The 17,366-nt window shown below is 45.6% G+C and overlaps 2 protein-coding genes across 5 annotated transcripts; both read right to left on the bottom strand.

Annotated features, from left to right (window-relative positions):
* Positions 1-503: 503 nt before the first annotated feature.
* On the bottom strand, positions 504-6,620 carry LOC133884675 (homeobox protein HOX1A-like). Of its 4 annotated transcripts, none has more exons than XM_062324182.1 (9): positions 6,494-6,620; positions 4,905-5,477; positions 3,831-3,996; positions 3,600-3,723; positions 3,408-3,520; positions 2,715-3,311; positions 1,897-2,187; positions 1,680-1,769; positions 504-1,566 (listed from the first exon to the last, which is right to left on the bottom strand). In XM_062324182.1, exons 2-9 carry the CDS (start codon positions 5,360-5,362, stop codon positions 1,075-1,077), a joined length of 2,331 nt encoding a protein of 776 aa, XP_062180166.1. In that variant the 5' UTR covers positions 5,363-5,477; positions 6,494-6,620; the 3' UTR covers positions 504-1,074. The 4 variants fall into 4 exon arrangements, with proteins under 4 accessions (XP_062180166.1, XP_062180167.1, XP_062180165.1 ...); XM_062324183.1 differs by having other exon boundaries at positions 4,905-5,422; positions 6,494-6,607; XM_062324181.1 differs by having other exon boundaries at positions 4,905-6,610.
* Positions 6,621-10,267: 3,647 nt separating this feature from the next.
* On the bottom strand, positions 10,268-11,175 carry LOC133885534 (protein S40-1-like). Its single transcript, XM_062325263.1, has one exon. The coding sequence runs from the start codon at positions 10,959-10,961 to the stop codon at positions 10,464-10,466; it is 498 nt and encodes a 165-aa protein (XP_062181247.1). The 5' UTR covers positions 10,962-11,175; the 3' UTR covers positions 10,268-10,463.
* Positions 11,176-17,366: the final 6,191 nt, after the last annotated feature.

Below are 17,366 nucleotides of genomic sequence, written 5' to 3'. Positions count from 1 at the left end.
TTGACAAAAAGCAACAGGCCATCGAGAAAGAAAGCATCGTTAGAACACGGGACCAATAAGTGATTAAGTTCTAAAAAGGGTTACGTTACTGGCTGAATAAGGCATCAGTTACCTGAAGCAGGCATTCCATGAGCAAGCAAGACTCAATTGGAGTAGCAGCGTGGATCGTATTTGCAGGCCTTCCAATCCAAATAGTGCGGTCCTATCAGATTCTTCGAAGTGTGCTATCCCATTACATGAAGCCAACCATACAGAAATGCAGTTGCCAAAAGATTATGCTACATATATGCTCATCGTTCAACGAAGATATTATGTATATCGGAGAAGATGTTAGAGCTAACATAGCTTACATCGCAAGTGAAAATTATTAAGGGACAAGTGGAAAGCACGACAAAGAAAGGGTAGCAAGAAAAAAGTAACATACAACTCATGAACATGCATATCAAGGAGGGCCAGGATACTGCCGTTACCGAAAATGCGTTTGCATGAAAAGCGCAACAATCTTGTTCTATCAGAATCAAGTACTTCTTCAATGTGGATGACAATGCTTAGGACAAGCACAAAGACTCATGGCTGTAACACCGAAACAGAACAAAGTTCTAAGTTCACATTACAGAAGGTTTGGTACTACGTCCCATCTCACAAGAACATCAACAACGATGAATACAGTGTGTGTATCTTTTTCCATTCTGACATAACAGTACACTGCTGTTGTTTCGGAGCCTTCAGTTTTGTGACTGAACCCTCCCAGCAATGTCAGTACTCCCTACTCGGTACAAATGAACTGAAGGATAACGAATTCCTAGAGAGCACCAGAAATCAAAGTTCTCCGTGGGCTAAGAACAGGAATCGATAGCCCAAAAAAAATGAATGTTTCACTTGCTAGTTGACTAGCATGATCTAATGAGAGCTAGCTGACTTGCAATGTTCTAGCGATGTTTTTTCTTTTTTTGCCCCAAATGTAGAGCCATACAAACCCAAAGTTTCAAGCAGTAGTGTGGCACCGTAACCATGAACCGAGTTGCTAATTTCTAGAGCAGTACAAATTGTAGCTCCCATCTTTAGCTACGAACTTCATCTGCCCATTTTCTTCTTCTTCATCTCCCGCTGTATTGCTTTTTTCCTTGCCTCGTCTACAAGGTTGGGCCCTGGAATCTGATCCCGTGCAGAAGTACCTTTTGACCCTATAACATCACTTACAGAGGCATTCTTGTGATGATTCTTTCTAGATCCGTCTTTTGGAGAGCCCACTTTTTTCGAGATGGTAGCAAAACCCTGGTTGCTTTCTGGAGCAACAGACATTCTCTGCCCAGAGTTAATTCCGTTTTTCACTTCACTATCTCGTTTGCAGCCTTCATTTAGATTACCAGACGTCATCTCCTCACTCGTAGCATCGTTTCTACATCCATTGGGTTTTTCCATCACCGCCCCCTCAGGGTCTTTAACCGGCATTCTAGCTAGGACTGGGCTATTAATTTTCTCAGTGCTATGATAATCTAGATGGATGCATTTCTTGGCAGAAGCTGCTTTTGTGAAATGACGCCTACTTTCGAACCATCTGCTAACCTGTCACCAGAATGCACAGTGAGGGTTAGACCCATTGCACAGCAAGGTTTAGATCCCATGCCAATAACCATGACAAGCATGGAATTAGAAAAGCATGACAAAGAGGAACAGACCTGACGGAATGTTAGCCCTAGTTCTTGTGCCAAGCTTTCTTTAACAGCGCGGCTTGGGTACGGTTCTGTCTTAAAATGTTCATGTAGCCTCTGCAACAAAAATGATGTACTAGCAACTTAATCGATGAGATATAGCGATCTAAACTGCTGAACTTCATTCAGCTGATTCTGTTGAATAAAGATGATACATGAATGGACATAATATTTTTCACTGTACCTGATTAATTGCTGGACCAAACTGTCCTTTCCTTGTCATGCTATTGCTCCCCTTAGAGGTAAGGTCTCCTCCATGTTTCTGATCTACTGAACCATGAAGAGAATCAGGATGCAAGCTTTTCTGAGCACTCTGTGGAGTGAGTTCATCACCACGGTGCACAATCCTTCTTCTAGAGCTTTTCCCTGCAGATGAATCTGCTTCGCTCTGCTCTTCATTGCCTTTCTCTGGTGTGCTCTTCCCAGACCATTCTTCATCATCACTTGAACCAGATGATGCTTTACCATAAGCCTCCTTTCAATTCCAGCAAGAATAGGAAACATGTCAAGGTCGCAAAAGATTCAAACACATACATGTACACTTACACACAACCATGCACACATGAGTATAGACCCTAGCAAACAATGTATAATCTCATGCAACATTACCATACAGCTGAGTTACTAAAAGGCTACTTGGTATAGATACACAAATCAGCATCAAGACTGAACGCAGCAGTTTATCATCTGTTCAACAGCTACAGTGGCTTAGGCATGCGCACTATGGAAGGAGCTAAATTCAAGACACAACAGACAAGTTGCTCATCTCTTGCCATATATCAGTGACAAGGTTATGCATGCATTTCTAACATCACATTTTAATAATGTTGTTTGTCCCCATGACTACATTTTTAATCTACAATTGAACTTTTGAATTTTCCTAGGTTTCCTGCATTAAACTAAAGCACACTTGGATGACAAACAAACATCACATAGCTTTCTTCAAGGCTAAAAACATTAAAAAATGTGTTAAATATGCACGCATGCAGGTTGAGGACATACATCATACAGTTTTTTGTAGTCCAACTGTTCAGCCTGCCGTCTCCCTGAAACTGGTAAAACAACATTCTGCTCCATTTCAGTCTCCGTAGTGTTGAGATTGGAATTTGTGGTGTTAGTCTGAGCAGTGATTCCTTCCATGTCAAAGGCAGCGTTTCCAGACTTAGCATCAGGTGATGTAAGTGTGGAAACTTCATCATGGCCACCAGATTTTGCAATTTCCACACAGAAATCATCAGAATCAGATGTGAAGTCTGACTCATCTGAACTTGATTGCTTCTTTTGGATATCTTTATCAGAATCAGGACCTGCTGGATCATAGTCATCATCCTCCGAGTCCTCAGAAGGTAATCCCAGGTCATCAACCTTCTTATTGTCCACTAAAGGTTCTGAATCATCAGAAGAGGTCACAAAGTTAGAGTCATCAGAGTCTGATCCTCCATCCTCATCCTCTTCGGATGATTCTTCTTCCTTACTAGATACATGCTCTTCGGCCATATTGGGGTCAAAGTCATCGTCTTCTGAATCATCTGATGGAAGATCAAAAGCGTCGCCTTGCTTAGGGCCATTAGCGAAAGCAGCTGCCTCTGGAAAAACTTTCTGCAAACATAAATGTAGTACTGAGGTGGGATATAATTAAGATTCACTGGTGTTGAAGACAGCAAATTGTTACTATCACTTAAAGGGAGTTGTTACCTCCCAAGAGTCGCCAATGGAGAGATCAGTCCCCTGAAGTTCATTTATAACATCTGCACAATCTATCTTGCAATCACATGCAGGGCAGATCCATCCTTCATCTCCCTCAGGGACTACAAAGGAATAGTGCTCATGAACAAACACACAAACATGATCTAGATACCATGAAAAATAGACGAAAATGGATATTACTATCTTCAGTATGCAAAGGAGGATTTAAACAGTTCTGGTGGAACCCTCTGTCGCAAGCTCCATCACAGAGAATTATGTCGTTATCCAATGTAACATCCTTCTTACCACAAGTGGCACAAAAAATCTGCAATGTAGGAAACATTGTCACTGATTAAAATGTTGAGCATAACAGAACACAATTATTAGAGAATATAGATACATTGATGGAATTAGAATAACATGCTGCCGTACATCTTCAGAAGATATCTCTCCTTCCGAATCAAATAAACATTCGTTGATCTTCCCCTTAGAGAGGAGAGAATCAAGATTCTGGAAGACTTCCCGTATTCTCAACTTGCACCGCAAGATTTCCGCCTTGGCTCGTTCAAGCTCCTTCTCAGGTCTTATCTTATCCAAACTGCATGCTTGTATATGAGTGACAGATATTTTATATGACAACTGAAACCGCAATGAATTCAACAGCTAAAGAAGAATCATAGCGGGTGCTTTCTGTTCAATGCAAAGCTCAAGGAAGAAATACAACTCATGTACATCTGATCGACTACTGAGTCAGATAGGACACATAGTTTTGATTGATCCAAACAAGTCTATCATAGTTAGCAGTGAGAAGAGGCAATAATACTAATTGTATATAAAAGGAACATAACCAGTAAAGGCAGGAAGATGTCAGAAAAGGGTGAAACCATAATAATTTCATTGCGGAAAATGTGTGAATTTTGATAAGAGTAATGCTATGCGTATGACGCATTCGTATGACCGGCGTACGATGCATCACCGTGCTGTCCATGTGGGCCCGGTCATTCGATTCAGTCATACGCATAGTCAAAGACCGGCTGCCAAATGAATTCTCTTTTGATAAAGGGGTACACTAGGTTAGGTTACTTCTAGACTGTTTTTGAGCACATTAGCCTCTTCATCAAAAGAAAAACAAAGGAACATGTGGAGGGGAAACTAAGGAATGTCATCCACCTGACAAGTGTATTTTGCAAACTTAAAAGTCCAGGCAGTGAAACCTACAAGTCAATTATGTAGCATGTAGCACTATTGTGGTTGATTAATTACACATGAAGAACAAACAACTTTAGTATTTTGGTTAGGACGTAATACACAGCCTTGCACCAATATTCAGTACTCCTGACTACACATAGAGAGTGAAGAAATCAATACTTCAGGTAAAGAAAAATGGAAATCCTATGAAACATTAGTTACTAATACTACAAGAGAGAGAGAGAGAGAGAGAGAGAAACTCAATTTCCAAATATGCCAGCAAATCAAATTCAACACAACAATTTAGAGGTGACAAACCTTTGATTTTTCCAGCCTTCGCTAGCATAAACTTCAATCAGGCTTTGTTCATAGTTCATTCGATTCAAAATGTACCTAACCCGTTTACGAATTTGTGAGAACTCATCTGTCTGATTTTTCTTTGAGGGTCTGCCCCTTTTTCTTCTTTTGGCAGCCGGTTGTTCTGGAGCCTGTACAGGTTCGGTAGGTGTCGTCTTTGAACTTGACAACCGAAGCACCCTGACATTATTATCAGATGACCTCAAAGTATATCTTTTACCTGTTAGTACTTGGGAGCCTTTTTTACCCCTGTTTGCTGCCCTCTTATAATTTTTCCTTATTCCCATGGAATTTTGCAATGTTTGAGATGTAGACGGCAAAACTTGATGCTCAAGGATCTCAGGATTCTGACTAGAGTTCGCATCATTTCCAATATCACCATTGCCCTCAATGGGACAGGGATCTGTAGTTTTGTCCATAGTATGGTCGCCAAAAATTTGTCAGTTCGACTAAAAACTCAGCCTCTGAAAACTGTATTCCTGAGGAGCACAATGAAACAGGAAGCTCTATATAGCTGAGCCAGCACCTGGCAACCTACAGCAAGTAAATAAAGACGAAGCACGAATGATGATTGCATGGACTCAAGAGTCAAGGGATATATAACCTATTAAAGTCCTCTAAACCCATGATTTGAACCAGATTTGATTTGTAACCTATGATTCAAAATTAAACTCGTCAATGATCTTTTCTATTTGAAAAATAAAAGAGCACAACCGAGTGCATCTAGTTTGGAAGGGAAAAATGTCAGCAAGTACAGCATATCCATTCCACACACCAATGTGATCTCCTACAAGTACTGAGTTATCTTGAACATGGCGTGAAGCCTAGTAGCAATTTGCACATAACCCTGTAGCAGTATTTCACCAAGGTGCTGGAATTTTTTCCCTACTGCCAAGATAGGTCACTTAGTCTTAACGTCAACCATTTGCATAACCAACCAACTGGTCCAAAATCAACTTGAATTGTTTAGCTGCTATACATTCCCGGGATGTGCTACGGGTTCATCTACTTCCACAGTGCACAGCTATCCACGATGACCCCTTAATTCACCCGCAAGCTCCTTTTTTTTTTCCTAAGCTAAGGGGAATAGGAGATGCAAATTGCAATCAGCGATGATCTGAGCTAGTGATTTTCCTGTTTGACGACCAGCCAGACCAACAAGCTCCGAAGTCCAAACTATTCCACCGTATGTCCGATGCTGTAGACCAAACAAACCAACGGAACCCTAAAAACCAGACGCCTCAATGTGACCCGACCTTCGAACGCCACAACACCTAACCATGCCACCCTCCGAGTTCGTGCACAAACACAGGTCAAACCTCGAACCCGACAAAAATCTCATCGTCCCACGCCACTGCCCCGCGCTCCCCGCGCAGAACAGCCCGCCGAGAACCCCCCCCCCCCCCACCCCCAGCGAGACTAAATCGCAGAAGACAGCCACGGGAATCCACTATCCGAGCGTCGGGATTTGGCTACAGCTGGAGGAACGAGAGGGGCGCGCGCGGGGGGCGACGGGGACAGGTAGCGAAGTAAGGCGAGAGGGTACTTACCGCGCGAGCAGGCGACGCAACGCCGCGAAGAAGCTTCGCCTTCCCGGGCCGGCGGCTCTCCTGTTCCGCGGGGGCGGGGCGGATGACGGAACGGCGTGTGCGAATGCGGCGAGCGGAACAAAAAAAGGATTTTGTATTAGGATATTGATAAAGCGTGATTTAATTCATACCATACTTCGTTTTTATCACAATCACTCTGTAAAAATATAATTTATTTTATAACACACTATCTAGATTAAAATAATATTTTCTAACCTAAGAGTAGAGAGGTGGTGAAAAGATATTTCTATCCTTAGCCTCCAGTCTCACCTATTTCCCCTCTTATCAACATCTTCGAAGGGGAGAGAGGTGTTGAAGAGGGGCAAAGTCGGAGAGAGTGAGCCAGAGGGAGGGAGTGAGCCGGGAAGATGGTTGGCGGAGATGAGACTCATCGGAATCGTGAGGGTGTGCAAAGTCGGTCGGGACAGAGAGATCTTTGGTGACGTCTTGAGGTGCGAGCTGCAGGCGATGCGGTGGAGCTACGGGTCAGGAGCCCTCACGACGGCGGAAGGATGCGCGGTGCGGCCAGGACGATGCACGCGCGGGCGGCAAAGGGCTTGGGTCAGTGGCGTGATGAGTACGGCGACAACGCGACATGTGCGTCATGCTCGTCGATAGCATGCACGCGAGTGGCAGGTGCACGCAGGAACGATGCATGCAGGTGGTGGCCTAGCACTGTGGCGGGTTTGACTTGTTAACATCGCACTATCTATGCTGCTTGCGCCTAGGGGCCAACTCCGCTCATGCCTAAAGAGATCTATCAGGACCAATTCTGCTACACGCGGATGGTGTATGGTCATGGGCAAGTGGTGGAGGAGCTCATCGCGATGCTCTCGATTAAGTCAGAGGGAGTGAGCCAGAGGAAGAAGAAAGACAAGAGTAATAAAGTCTTTTCCTTCATCCCCTCTCTTCTAAATGATAATTTTATACGGTACAATGTCTTACAGATTAAACCATAAAATAATTGTAGTGTACATCATGTAAAATTGAAGAGTAAATGTTACAGGAACCAAACCACATTTTATTAGTATCCCAGAAAAAAAAATCCCTTAACAAAAAAAAAGGCGTGCGACGCGCCCGCTCGGCTCGAGAGCAAAGACGGGCTCCCCGCTTGGTCGGTGGGCGGGTGGGGCGGGCCTTTTGGTACACGAAGACTTCCTCGCGACCCACATTGACTTTGGGTGGCAGCTGTTGGGCCGAGAAGAGCTCGTCCGCCCCGCATGGGCCGAAGTTGCGGCGCGGCCTGTTCGGCCGGTAGCGAATCACCCATGGAGTGGAGCATTGGGGTTGGGCTAGTGGCACGGACGGGCTTGCCGCGCAGCCCACACCAGATGGCTGTTTCGCCTACAGGCTAGGCCCAACAAGTAATTTTAACCCCATGGATAAGAGAGCTTTTTATTTATATTTTCGAAAATAAAAAACTGTAAAAATAGGCATCTATTTCAAAAAATTGCAGAACTAGAGTCATGATTTTTTTTGAAAATATTTGTTGGTGTAGATGATACTATAATATAGCTGAAAATTGTATTTTTTTTGTTTCTTATTATACAAGTAATTATTTTAAACATGCGACAGTAGCATAGTTATACAATTTTTTCAAACTAACGCCTATATTACAATTTTTTATTTTCAAAATATAAAAAATCATGGATAAGAAGAGTTTTTTTCCTAAAAAAGAGTTTTCTTAGGAGGGGTTGGGATGGATAAGAAGAGTTGATATCAGAAGTAATTAGGGCCGGCCCTGGGACAGGGTAAGCGGGATGGCCACCCAAGGCCCTCAAAACCCAAGGGCCTCTCAAATATACATATAGTGTATTTTTTATTTTGTACCAAATCTTGGCCCATATTGGTCAGGTAGACCCATATTGTGAGGGCCATATTATTAGCATCCCATATGGCCTATATCCTGTGGTTAGCACTTAGCAATAGCACGTCGCTTCCACACGTCTGCCGATTGCTGAAGTGCTGATGTAGCCGATCTGATCTCGTATTCTCGTGTCTTCTTGTCTCCTCGTCGGCTCATCTTATTGCTTGGCGTTTGTCGAGTGTCGCCGCAAGCATTGGGCCGCGGCTACAGCGCCACTAAGGCGCTGATGGCGGTGACCCTGACGGCCTGACCACAGACCGCTCTACTGGAAAATCGAGCAAGTCATCACGTATTCACGTGCTGAGTGCAATCGATCAAGTCAGTCTCAACTTCAGGCCATCTAAGATTGTCGTTGAGTGCCCGGGAATCTAGCCATCTTGGATTGCCGCTCAGCCTAAAAATTGAAGTCTCAAGGTAAAAGAAATTCTCATCTCAATTCTCACGCAAGCAACATCGGAACCTGTTCTTGATGAACGATGACATGATCCATGCAACATCAAACATACAAGCAAAGTAGCAGGCATGCAACCTGTTCTTTCAGATTTCCCGCTTGTACAATTTAACAATTAGCACGTCAGCACTCATCACACTATGACTTGATCAATTGTACTTTTGAAGTAATTATATTATCTATGTATGTGACTTAGCCTAATTGGTAAGATTTGTACTTTTGCAGCAAGTTGTAAGCCATCAATTGATGGCATGAGTTGGAGTATTGGGGATATAATTTTTGGGAGTTTTACATTACCACCTGCTAATTGGTAAGATTTCTTTTAGGTTGATTATGTGCTTTTTATAGCTTTGTACTAGTTTTCAACCGTTAATTTTTTTTTTATTTTCAGCATATGTTAGAAGAAATTGTTTAAGATGACCTCTACAAAATGTTTGAGGTGCGCGTTGTTTTGTATATATACTTTAAGTGTTTATCTAAAATATTTTTAATGTATTAAATATTATCTTTACAATATATATATTAATTATTTTTTGTTGTTTCAATTTAATTAGTCCTGTTTTTAGTTTCACCTCGGTCTCCAGAATCCCAGGACCAGCCCCGGAAGAATCGGACATGATGCATATGATTTTCCACAATGCAGTGCTACATCAGTTCTGCCCACAGATTAAGAGCTAATCAGCACATAGTCTGATTTGGCACCTGGTGCTGATCACCGGAGTAGTCTAGCTCTCTGTTTTTTCCACGTCACTCTCTCCCTGTCTAGAGAGTATCTATCGCCAAAAAATCGCCATCTTGGAAAGCTACTGCGGCTATACGTATACGATCCCCAATAAACACGTAACTTGTGCTGGTCGTTCGTGCAATTCAATAATATATGCGTCTTTCACAGGTTGGAGGCGAGCCTGATGATAAAATTCGTGTTTCAAACATATTCGCCCTTTAGGCCCTGTTTGACAGGCATTGATTTTTAGTTGAAAAATGGTGTGATTCTTGCAGAACATTCGTGTTTCAAACATATTCTAACTAGGTTGGATAAGAAAACAATACTCCGATTATATACTAGTACAAGGTGCCCGAATTATCCAATTCCAAATTAGTTAATTAATATGTCACTTGTTTTTGCTTCGCTCGATTCCAAGCTTCCACTCCATCCGACGTGGCGCCTGGACTATTAGGTTACGTCGCAGTCGACGAGCATGCACTTCGGTGAGCGATCCACGTCGGTGCAAAACCCGAAGTCCAAGCATGACAACAACGTCTCTGTCGATCTCCTCCGTGTATGTACAGTTACCATTGCAATAGAGAGAGAGAGAGAGAGAGAGAGAGAGAGAGAGAGAGAGAGAGAGAGAGAGAGAGAGAGAGAGAGAGAGAGAGAATGAAGCGTGGACTGAACTGGCCAACCAAATTACCGTGTCCTTTCTGCCATTCTCGGCGTGAAGACGTGTAAAGAAATCTCGAATCGATCGATTTCGTTCAGAATTTCATATCACAAGCTCAGTTTTCAATTTCAAATGCAAAGCCTACCGAGATTTATTTGGCACGCAAATTTTTATGGCTCTGCTGCTCGCGATTCTAGCCGCAGGATGGACGACTAGCTGGTGGTGTAGAGTTCAGCTCTCGAGGAAGCCGGTCATGCGGAGCACGGCGGTGCGCACGCACCGGAGATCGCGGCCCTTGAGCGTGCGCCCGTGCCCCTCGCACATGGAGGAGGCCGCTCTCTCCTCCGAGCACCGCCGAGCCGCCACCAGCACGTGCGGCGGCACGAATGCCGCCCCATCGCCGCCGTCATCGCCGTCGTAGCTCGGCGCCCACCAGGCCGGCGCTGTGGACCTCGCCACGGGGATGCCCACGGGCGCTGAGGAGACCGGGCGACGCACTTCACCTCCGCGCGAAGCATCGTCACCGTCGGGCTTCCTGCCGCGCCGCCGCCGCTGTTGCGGGTGCCGGTGGCCGTGTCCGTTGTCTTGGCTGTGGTCCGGCCACAAGACGTCGGCTTCTTGGAACCGCTCCATGTCCGCCGGAGCTGAGAGCATCTGCATGCATGCGATGATCGAGTTGTTGGGTTGCTGGCTGGGGTTCGATCGATGTGCGCGCGGCGACGTACGCATATATAGTGGAAGTGCGAGAACCGAAGAGGTTGATGATATGGTATGATAGTGAGCACACCGGCGAGTAACAATGGCGTCACCCGTGTGGGTTTCTGGCTAGGCTTGAAGGCTTGAAGCTACGCGAAATTGGCACCGTGGACTCAAGCTGCACAAATGCCCGTGTCTCCATTTGAAACAAAGTGAGGTAACTAGTAGAGATTTAAGCTGAGGCAAGTGATACTAGTATTGAGTTGAGGCCATGATGGAGTAACTATGTTGAACATTACTCCTTACACTAGTCAAGTCTTCTTCTTACTAAAAAATCCTGGTCATTATTTGGTCCTCATTCTGGTAGACAGCGACGTACGGCGGTACAAGGATTTTTACTAAATGTTGAACCTCATTATGATTTTTCTTGCAATTTGATTAGTTTCTGATTATATTGAGGTTGCGGGGCATCGCAGGTCAACAGATTGCAGTGCCCGTTGAGGGAACTCTGGTTTGATCGCTGAAACCTTTGCTGAATTGTAGCTCTTGTGGAATGATAAATTATTAATATTATAAGTGCCGATGCTTTTATGGTATGTTTATGCATTGTATATATCAGATTTGGTGTGCATATTGAGACCTGAAAGATTTGATCATGGAGGGGAAGTTTCAAAATAATTTGTCTGATGCAAGATTAGCATAATATCCATTGCTAACCAGATGACCCATTCACAAAATTCACTACAGAAGCAAACCTTGCCCCCTTTGCAATCCCACTCAACACGACGTGCCTCCCATCCACCTACCGGATTCATGGCGAGACAGGCTCCGTCCAGCTATAAATCTTGGTTCCAGGGCAAATGCTTCAAGTGCCTCTATGCGGACCACAAGATCGCGAGCTATAGAAGTCTCCTCCGGTGTTTGCACTATGCCTGCCCAGGGCACCGTCGACGCCTTTGCCCACTGCTCCACAGCCCTTCCTCCATGGAGCTGAACTCACCTTCACACGCCAGTGCAATGAATGCACCATCATCCTCAAGCCACACATGAGGGAGATCGCGGACCATCTCCACGACCATGTCATCCTCCTCTCCGTCGTGGGGGATCGTACCCCGACAGTCACCACCAGTACCTACAAGGCGGCCAAGGCTATGGAAATCTAGCTCGACATTCCATGGGAGGACATGCGCGTCACTCACCACTACCCCAAAGATTTCCTTGACTTGTTGTTCCCTGGCCAGCATGACATAGTGCTCGAAGCTCACTTGATGGAACATGAAGGCACTATGTACAACATATCCAACACTGGAATGAGGCCAAGGCTAGGATCCATCGCACCTGGTAGTTCCGCTGCTACGTCGCCCTTGAAAACATGCCGCTCTTCTCCTGGGATGCTGACATGGTGGAGGGAATCCTCAGCGATTTTTGCTGGCTCGATAGGATTGACCGCTGCTCTCTCCTCCTCTACAACCTTAGAGAGCACTCAAACTTCTTTTGGGTATGGGTCGCAAGTGAATGATTTGAAATTCAAGTTAGTTCACAGAATAACACTTGTATATATTGAGCTCGTAATGGTACCTCACAATTCAAAAGTCTCTCTAGGCTGAAGAATGAGCGTGGTGCAAATACCTTCCGCGCTTTTAACCCAATTCAAGCTGAAGAAACTTATTCAATGGTCACTGCTAACCGCTTTTGGTCCCAAATCTTTGGTGTTGCTTTTTCCAATAAACGTTGGTTACATTTCTTTATGCTATTTGTTCCCGTCACCGCAATGAGAAGGAGAACTTCGTATTTGGTACCACCACACTAGATCTAGTCTACTCATATTTGTTTGACGAGGTCGTCCCAATCAGTCCCAGCGCACGCACCCTGTAGTAGTAGGCCTTTAGAACTTTTTGAAAGAGATGGATGTCTGGGATGGGCTTGCTCTCCTGAGGACATTCCAAGTGAGATGGCGTGCACCTTCTTCCCGAAGGGCAAGTGTTGTCAGGCATCGAGATATTGGCCTGGTGTGCCGACCTTGCCACCTTGCGATGTGGCGCTGGATGGGGTCATGCACAGTCTCTTGCTGCATTTGGAGCTTACGGAGGACTGCTCCCCCTTGCCAGAAGAGGTGATCGTCAGGAGTGGCCTGAGACTCATGCCTATGCTTGGGTGCTGGGCATGGTGGATGGGTCTCCCCCAGTAGCGTGTCCATTGCTATCGTGCGCCACCGTTCACTGCCGCCTCGGTGGCCTTCACCCAACCCAAAATGACGATGACAAATCAGAGGATGAACACCACCCACATATGCGAAGCCACGGCCTCCACTACCTTGTGGCACTGGTCGGCCGTGGAAGGCGCGTTGCAGGCGAACAGACAAGTGATGGTGACTATGGCGAGCAAACCTGCTCTTCACACCACTGATGTCATGCGCCGTATGGATCTAACGTGGGCAGCCACGGTAGAAGCTCATTACACAAGATCGGCTAGTGCTCCGGTAGCCCTCGCTGGCGGGACAACCGCCGGGTCAACCGATTTGACCCACACCATTGGGTGCCAAAAGTTCACTCCTCATGAAGCAAAAATGGGGCCACTGTTATCAGCTTGGTGCACGTAAAGGGGGATACTGTGCCTATCACAATGCTTGGTGGCATGGTCATGGGTCCTGCTATGGGGGAGAACCACATCGCCATGGACATTTCCTCACCAGAGCTTAGGTGCGCTACTCCACTCATGATGCTTTTCCCAAATCTGCTTGATTCCTCTATCGTCCTGCAGCTCAATGCACCCCACACCCCTGCTCCAAGGGTCTATGACAACACCTTTAGACCCCATGCTAGATGAGCTGCTAGCACACAAGATGCCAAGTCTTGGTTCTGCTGTGGCTCTTGGACCTGTGGAGCCACAAGAGAGCGACTAGGCTAGGCTCGCTCGGACAGGCCGCCTACCTTTCTTGCTGTTCCATGGGCTAGCTCGGAGGAGCTTGATGTGTCAACTATGGAGCTTACTACACCGACACCCCAAGCCAAGCTATCGGATGGTATAGAGCTTCCTAACCTTCAGCTTGATGAGGAGGATGCAAGCTTCCTCAAGCTCCTCTTCACAAGCCCGGAACCAGCGTTACTCCCCTCAACCCCTCCTACCCCAGCTACGAAACAAGTGGCTGCAGCAGGGAGGTGCGTCAGCACCAGCCTCACCCTGAAGCTCCGTGGTGTGCTGGTGGCCCAGATGGCCGAGGAATTGGTCATCCGCCAGCTAGGTTTCAGTAATCTGGGCATGATGAATGTTGTGGCAGGCTACAAGAGCATGTACAAGAAACCACTACTAGCCAATGTCACCAATGCCTTGAATGCAATCTACCACATTGACACAACCTTGCCGCCGGTGATGTTTTGTAGCTGAGCATTAGGAAGCTCCTCGTGGTGTCACCTTCTGCCATGTCAAGCTTTAGCTTCACCTGTTTCAGGCTGTTAAGCACTAGTGTCTGTTGTGTTAGTTTGTGTTGCCTCAATGTAGCACATGCACTAGCTTCTGTTGTGTCAGCTGGGAGCTCTTGTACTAGGCTATGATTTACCTCTCTACTTACCCTAAGACACCACCCTACAGTAGGCATGGATGGCCATGCATCTCATCATTGCTTTGGCTATTGTTGTCTTCGTGTTATCTCCTCCTTTAATTCCCTAAAGTGCTACCCTACGCTAGGCAAACTGTCCGAGTAGTTGTAGCTAGGTGAGGGAATGCCAAAACATCCCCTTGTAACCATGCTATCATTGTAGCTTTAATGTCTAATGAATAATTAGTCCATCTCAATATTTGTTGGAATGTGAGGGGTTTAAATGGTGGGGCTCGACGAGACGTTCTTAGGACATGTTATACTCCTCGAGATGTGTAATTGTATGCATTCAAGAAACAAAGTTGAACATCATCTCTCCTAGCCACTTGCATCAAATTGCCGGAGCCTTTTTAGCTTGTAATTCTTACTTCCTAACTGAAGTTATCAAGGGGGGGGGGGGCTGGTGCTCTGGGATGACATGTTGGTAATCCTAGAAAATCCAATCTATGGAGATCACATCCTATTAACTTAGGTCTAGCTACGACAAAGCAATTTGATGTATAAGCTATCTGTTGTCTATGACCCTAGTGAAGATAGATAGAAGCCGGCGTTCTTGCTGGAGATTTTGGGAGCTAACCCAGGTGACGACAATCCCTGTCTCATCTAGGGGATTTCAACTTGATTTATGAAGCGAGGGATAAAAGCAATAGTAACTTGAATCATCATCTGATGGGACAGTTCAAATCGGTCCTAAACTGCTGTGAGCTCAAAGAACTTTGCTTACAAAATAGAAATTTCATGTGGGAGCAATGAAATAGTGGATCCCACTGTAGTCAGGCTGGATCATTTCCTCTACAATTAGAGCGGATGCATTTTTCTCCTCCCAGCACCTTCAAGTCCTCTGTTCTTCCATGTCGGACCATTGTCCGCTCTTGCTAGCTAGTGAAAATGGGCCACACAGAGCCATCCTTTTGCTTCGACAACTTCTGGCCAAATATGTAGTCCAGACAGCTTGAGGGACTTAACAGCAACACACAAATCCAATGCATCGCTTGGCCGCTTGCCTTCATGCAATGGCAAAGGCCCTTCGAGCTTGGAGCAAAGAGCTCATTAGTTAGATATAGCACAAGAGAGCCTGACACTCATGGTGGACAAGATATCCCTACGCAAAACCTGAAGCTTAGAGTCTTAGGTCTAACAGCTATAGAAAAGGCGCGCAAGTGGCAGGCATCTAGGATTACCTACCTCCACGTGGGGAATGCTAGCACCTGCTTCTTCCATCTTAAAATGAATGGCCATAGGTGTAAGAATTACATTCACTCGATGTACACTACAGATGGGATTGCCTCGTCCCATGAGGCAAAAGCAACAGCTATCTATAACAACTACGAGGAACTTCTAGGCACTAAGAGGAGCAGAACTCGCTCCTTTAATTGGGACATCCTTCAGTTGCCGCGAGTTGGTGACCGAGATTTGGAGACACTGTTCACTCAAGAAGAAGTCTGGCATGCTATTTGTGAAATGTCGGCTAAAAAGGCCCATGGACCTGATGGCTTCACTGGGACTTTCTACAGGACGTGTTGGTCTATCATACATGCGAACGTGATGACGGTATTCCAATGTATACACAATTGTTCGATGCAGGCTTTTGGAACACTCAACACCACTAGAATCACCTTGTTCCCAAATAAGGAGGCTCCTACCACTGCAAATGAGTACATGCCAATTAGCTTGATCCACTCTTTTGCAAAACTGCTTGCGAAAGTTCTGGCCATCAGACTCTCCAAGCACATAGACGCCCTCATCTCTTGCTCATAGAGTGCCTTCATTAAGGCCTGGTGTATATAGGATAACTTCATGTTGGTGCGGAACCGAGCCAAGGTATATCATCGAAGTATGACCCAATCCTTAATAATAAAACTAGACATTGCAAAAGCCTTCAACTTGGTTTCTTGAGAGTACCTCTTAGAACTACTCCAGGCTAGGGGGTTTGGTGCGTGTGGCATGACTACATAGCCAGCACGCTAGTCTTGTCGTCGTCCTTCATACTCCTCAATGGCGTCTCAGAAAATAGCTACTGCATTGACGAGGTCTGAGACAAGGCGATTCGCTATCACCATATCTGTGCATCCTGGCAATTGACCCACTGCAATGCATCTTGGACTTAGTGACCGAGACGGGAAGATTGTCTTACCTCTGAGGACGCTCAACTTGCCTACGCCTCTCTTTATATGCTGATGATGTCGTTGTTTTCCTCAACCCAACGAGGCATGAGCTCATGACCCTACTGGCTATCCTAAAGGATTTTGGAGACTCCACCTGGTTGCATGTAAATTTATAAAAGAGCTCAATTGCTCCTATTAGGTGCCAACAAATGGACTTAGATGAGGTCCTAGGAATCTTCCCTGGGATAGTTGCAAATTTCCCCAAGCAATATCCCGGACTTCCATTGACATTAGGATGCCTGCGCCTAATACATCTGCAAACTATCCTAGATAAGGCTGCCCGTCGCCTATCCGGTTGGAAATCGAGGCTTCTACCTGCGACTGGTAGACAAGTCTTGGTGACGTTGGTTCTCTCCGCCCTGCCAACATATCTCCTCACCTTCATCAAGCCGTCCAAAAAATTCTACAAATCTCTTGACCGTTTTCGTCATGGCTTCCTATGGACCGGAAATGAAGAGTGTGGTAGGGGAGCTTTCAAAGTTGCATGGAGTAAAGTATGTAGACTGATAGAAGACGAAGACCTTGGAATTATAGAGCTCCACCAATTCAGCTGGGCGCTTTGACATCATTGGATGTGGTTTGAGTGGGCGAAGCCAGAGAGCCCTTGGATAGGTTACCCCTTGACATGCAACAATGAAGATATGGCTCTCTTCCACTCATGCACCAAGAGTATGCTTG

This window comes from Phragmites australis, chromosome 11, assembly GCF_958298935.1.
Source record: "Phragmites australis chromosome 11, lpPhrAust1.1, whole genome shotgun sequence".
NCBI classification, from domain to species: Eukaryota; Viridiplantae; Streptophyta; class Magnoliopsida; order Poales; family Poaceae; genus Phragmites; species Phragmites australis.
Note: the sequence above shows the minus strand (reverse complement) of the source record. Positions and strands in the feature narration are given on the sequence as shown.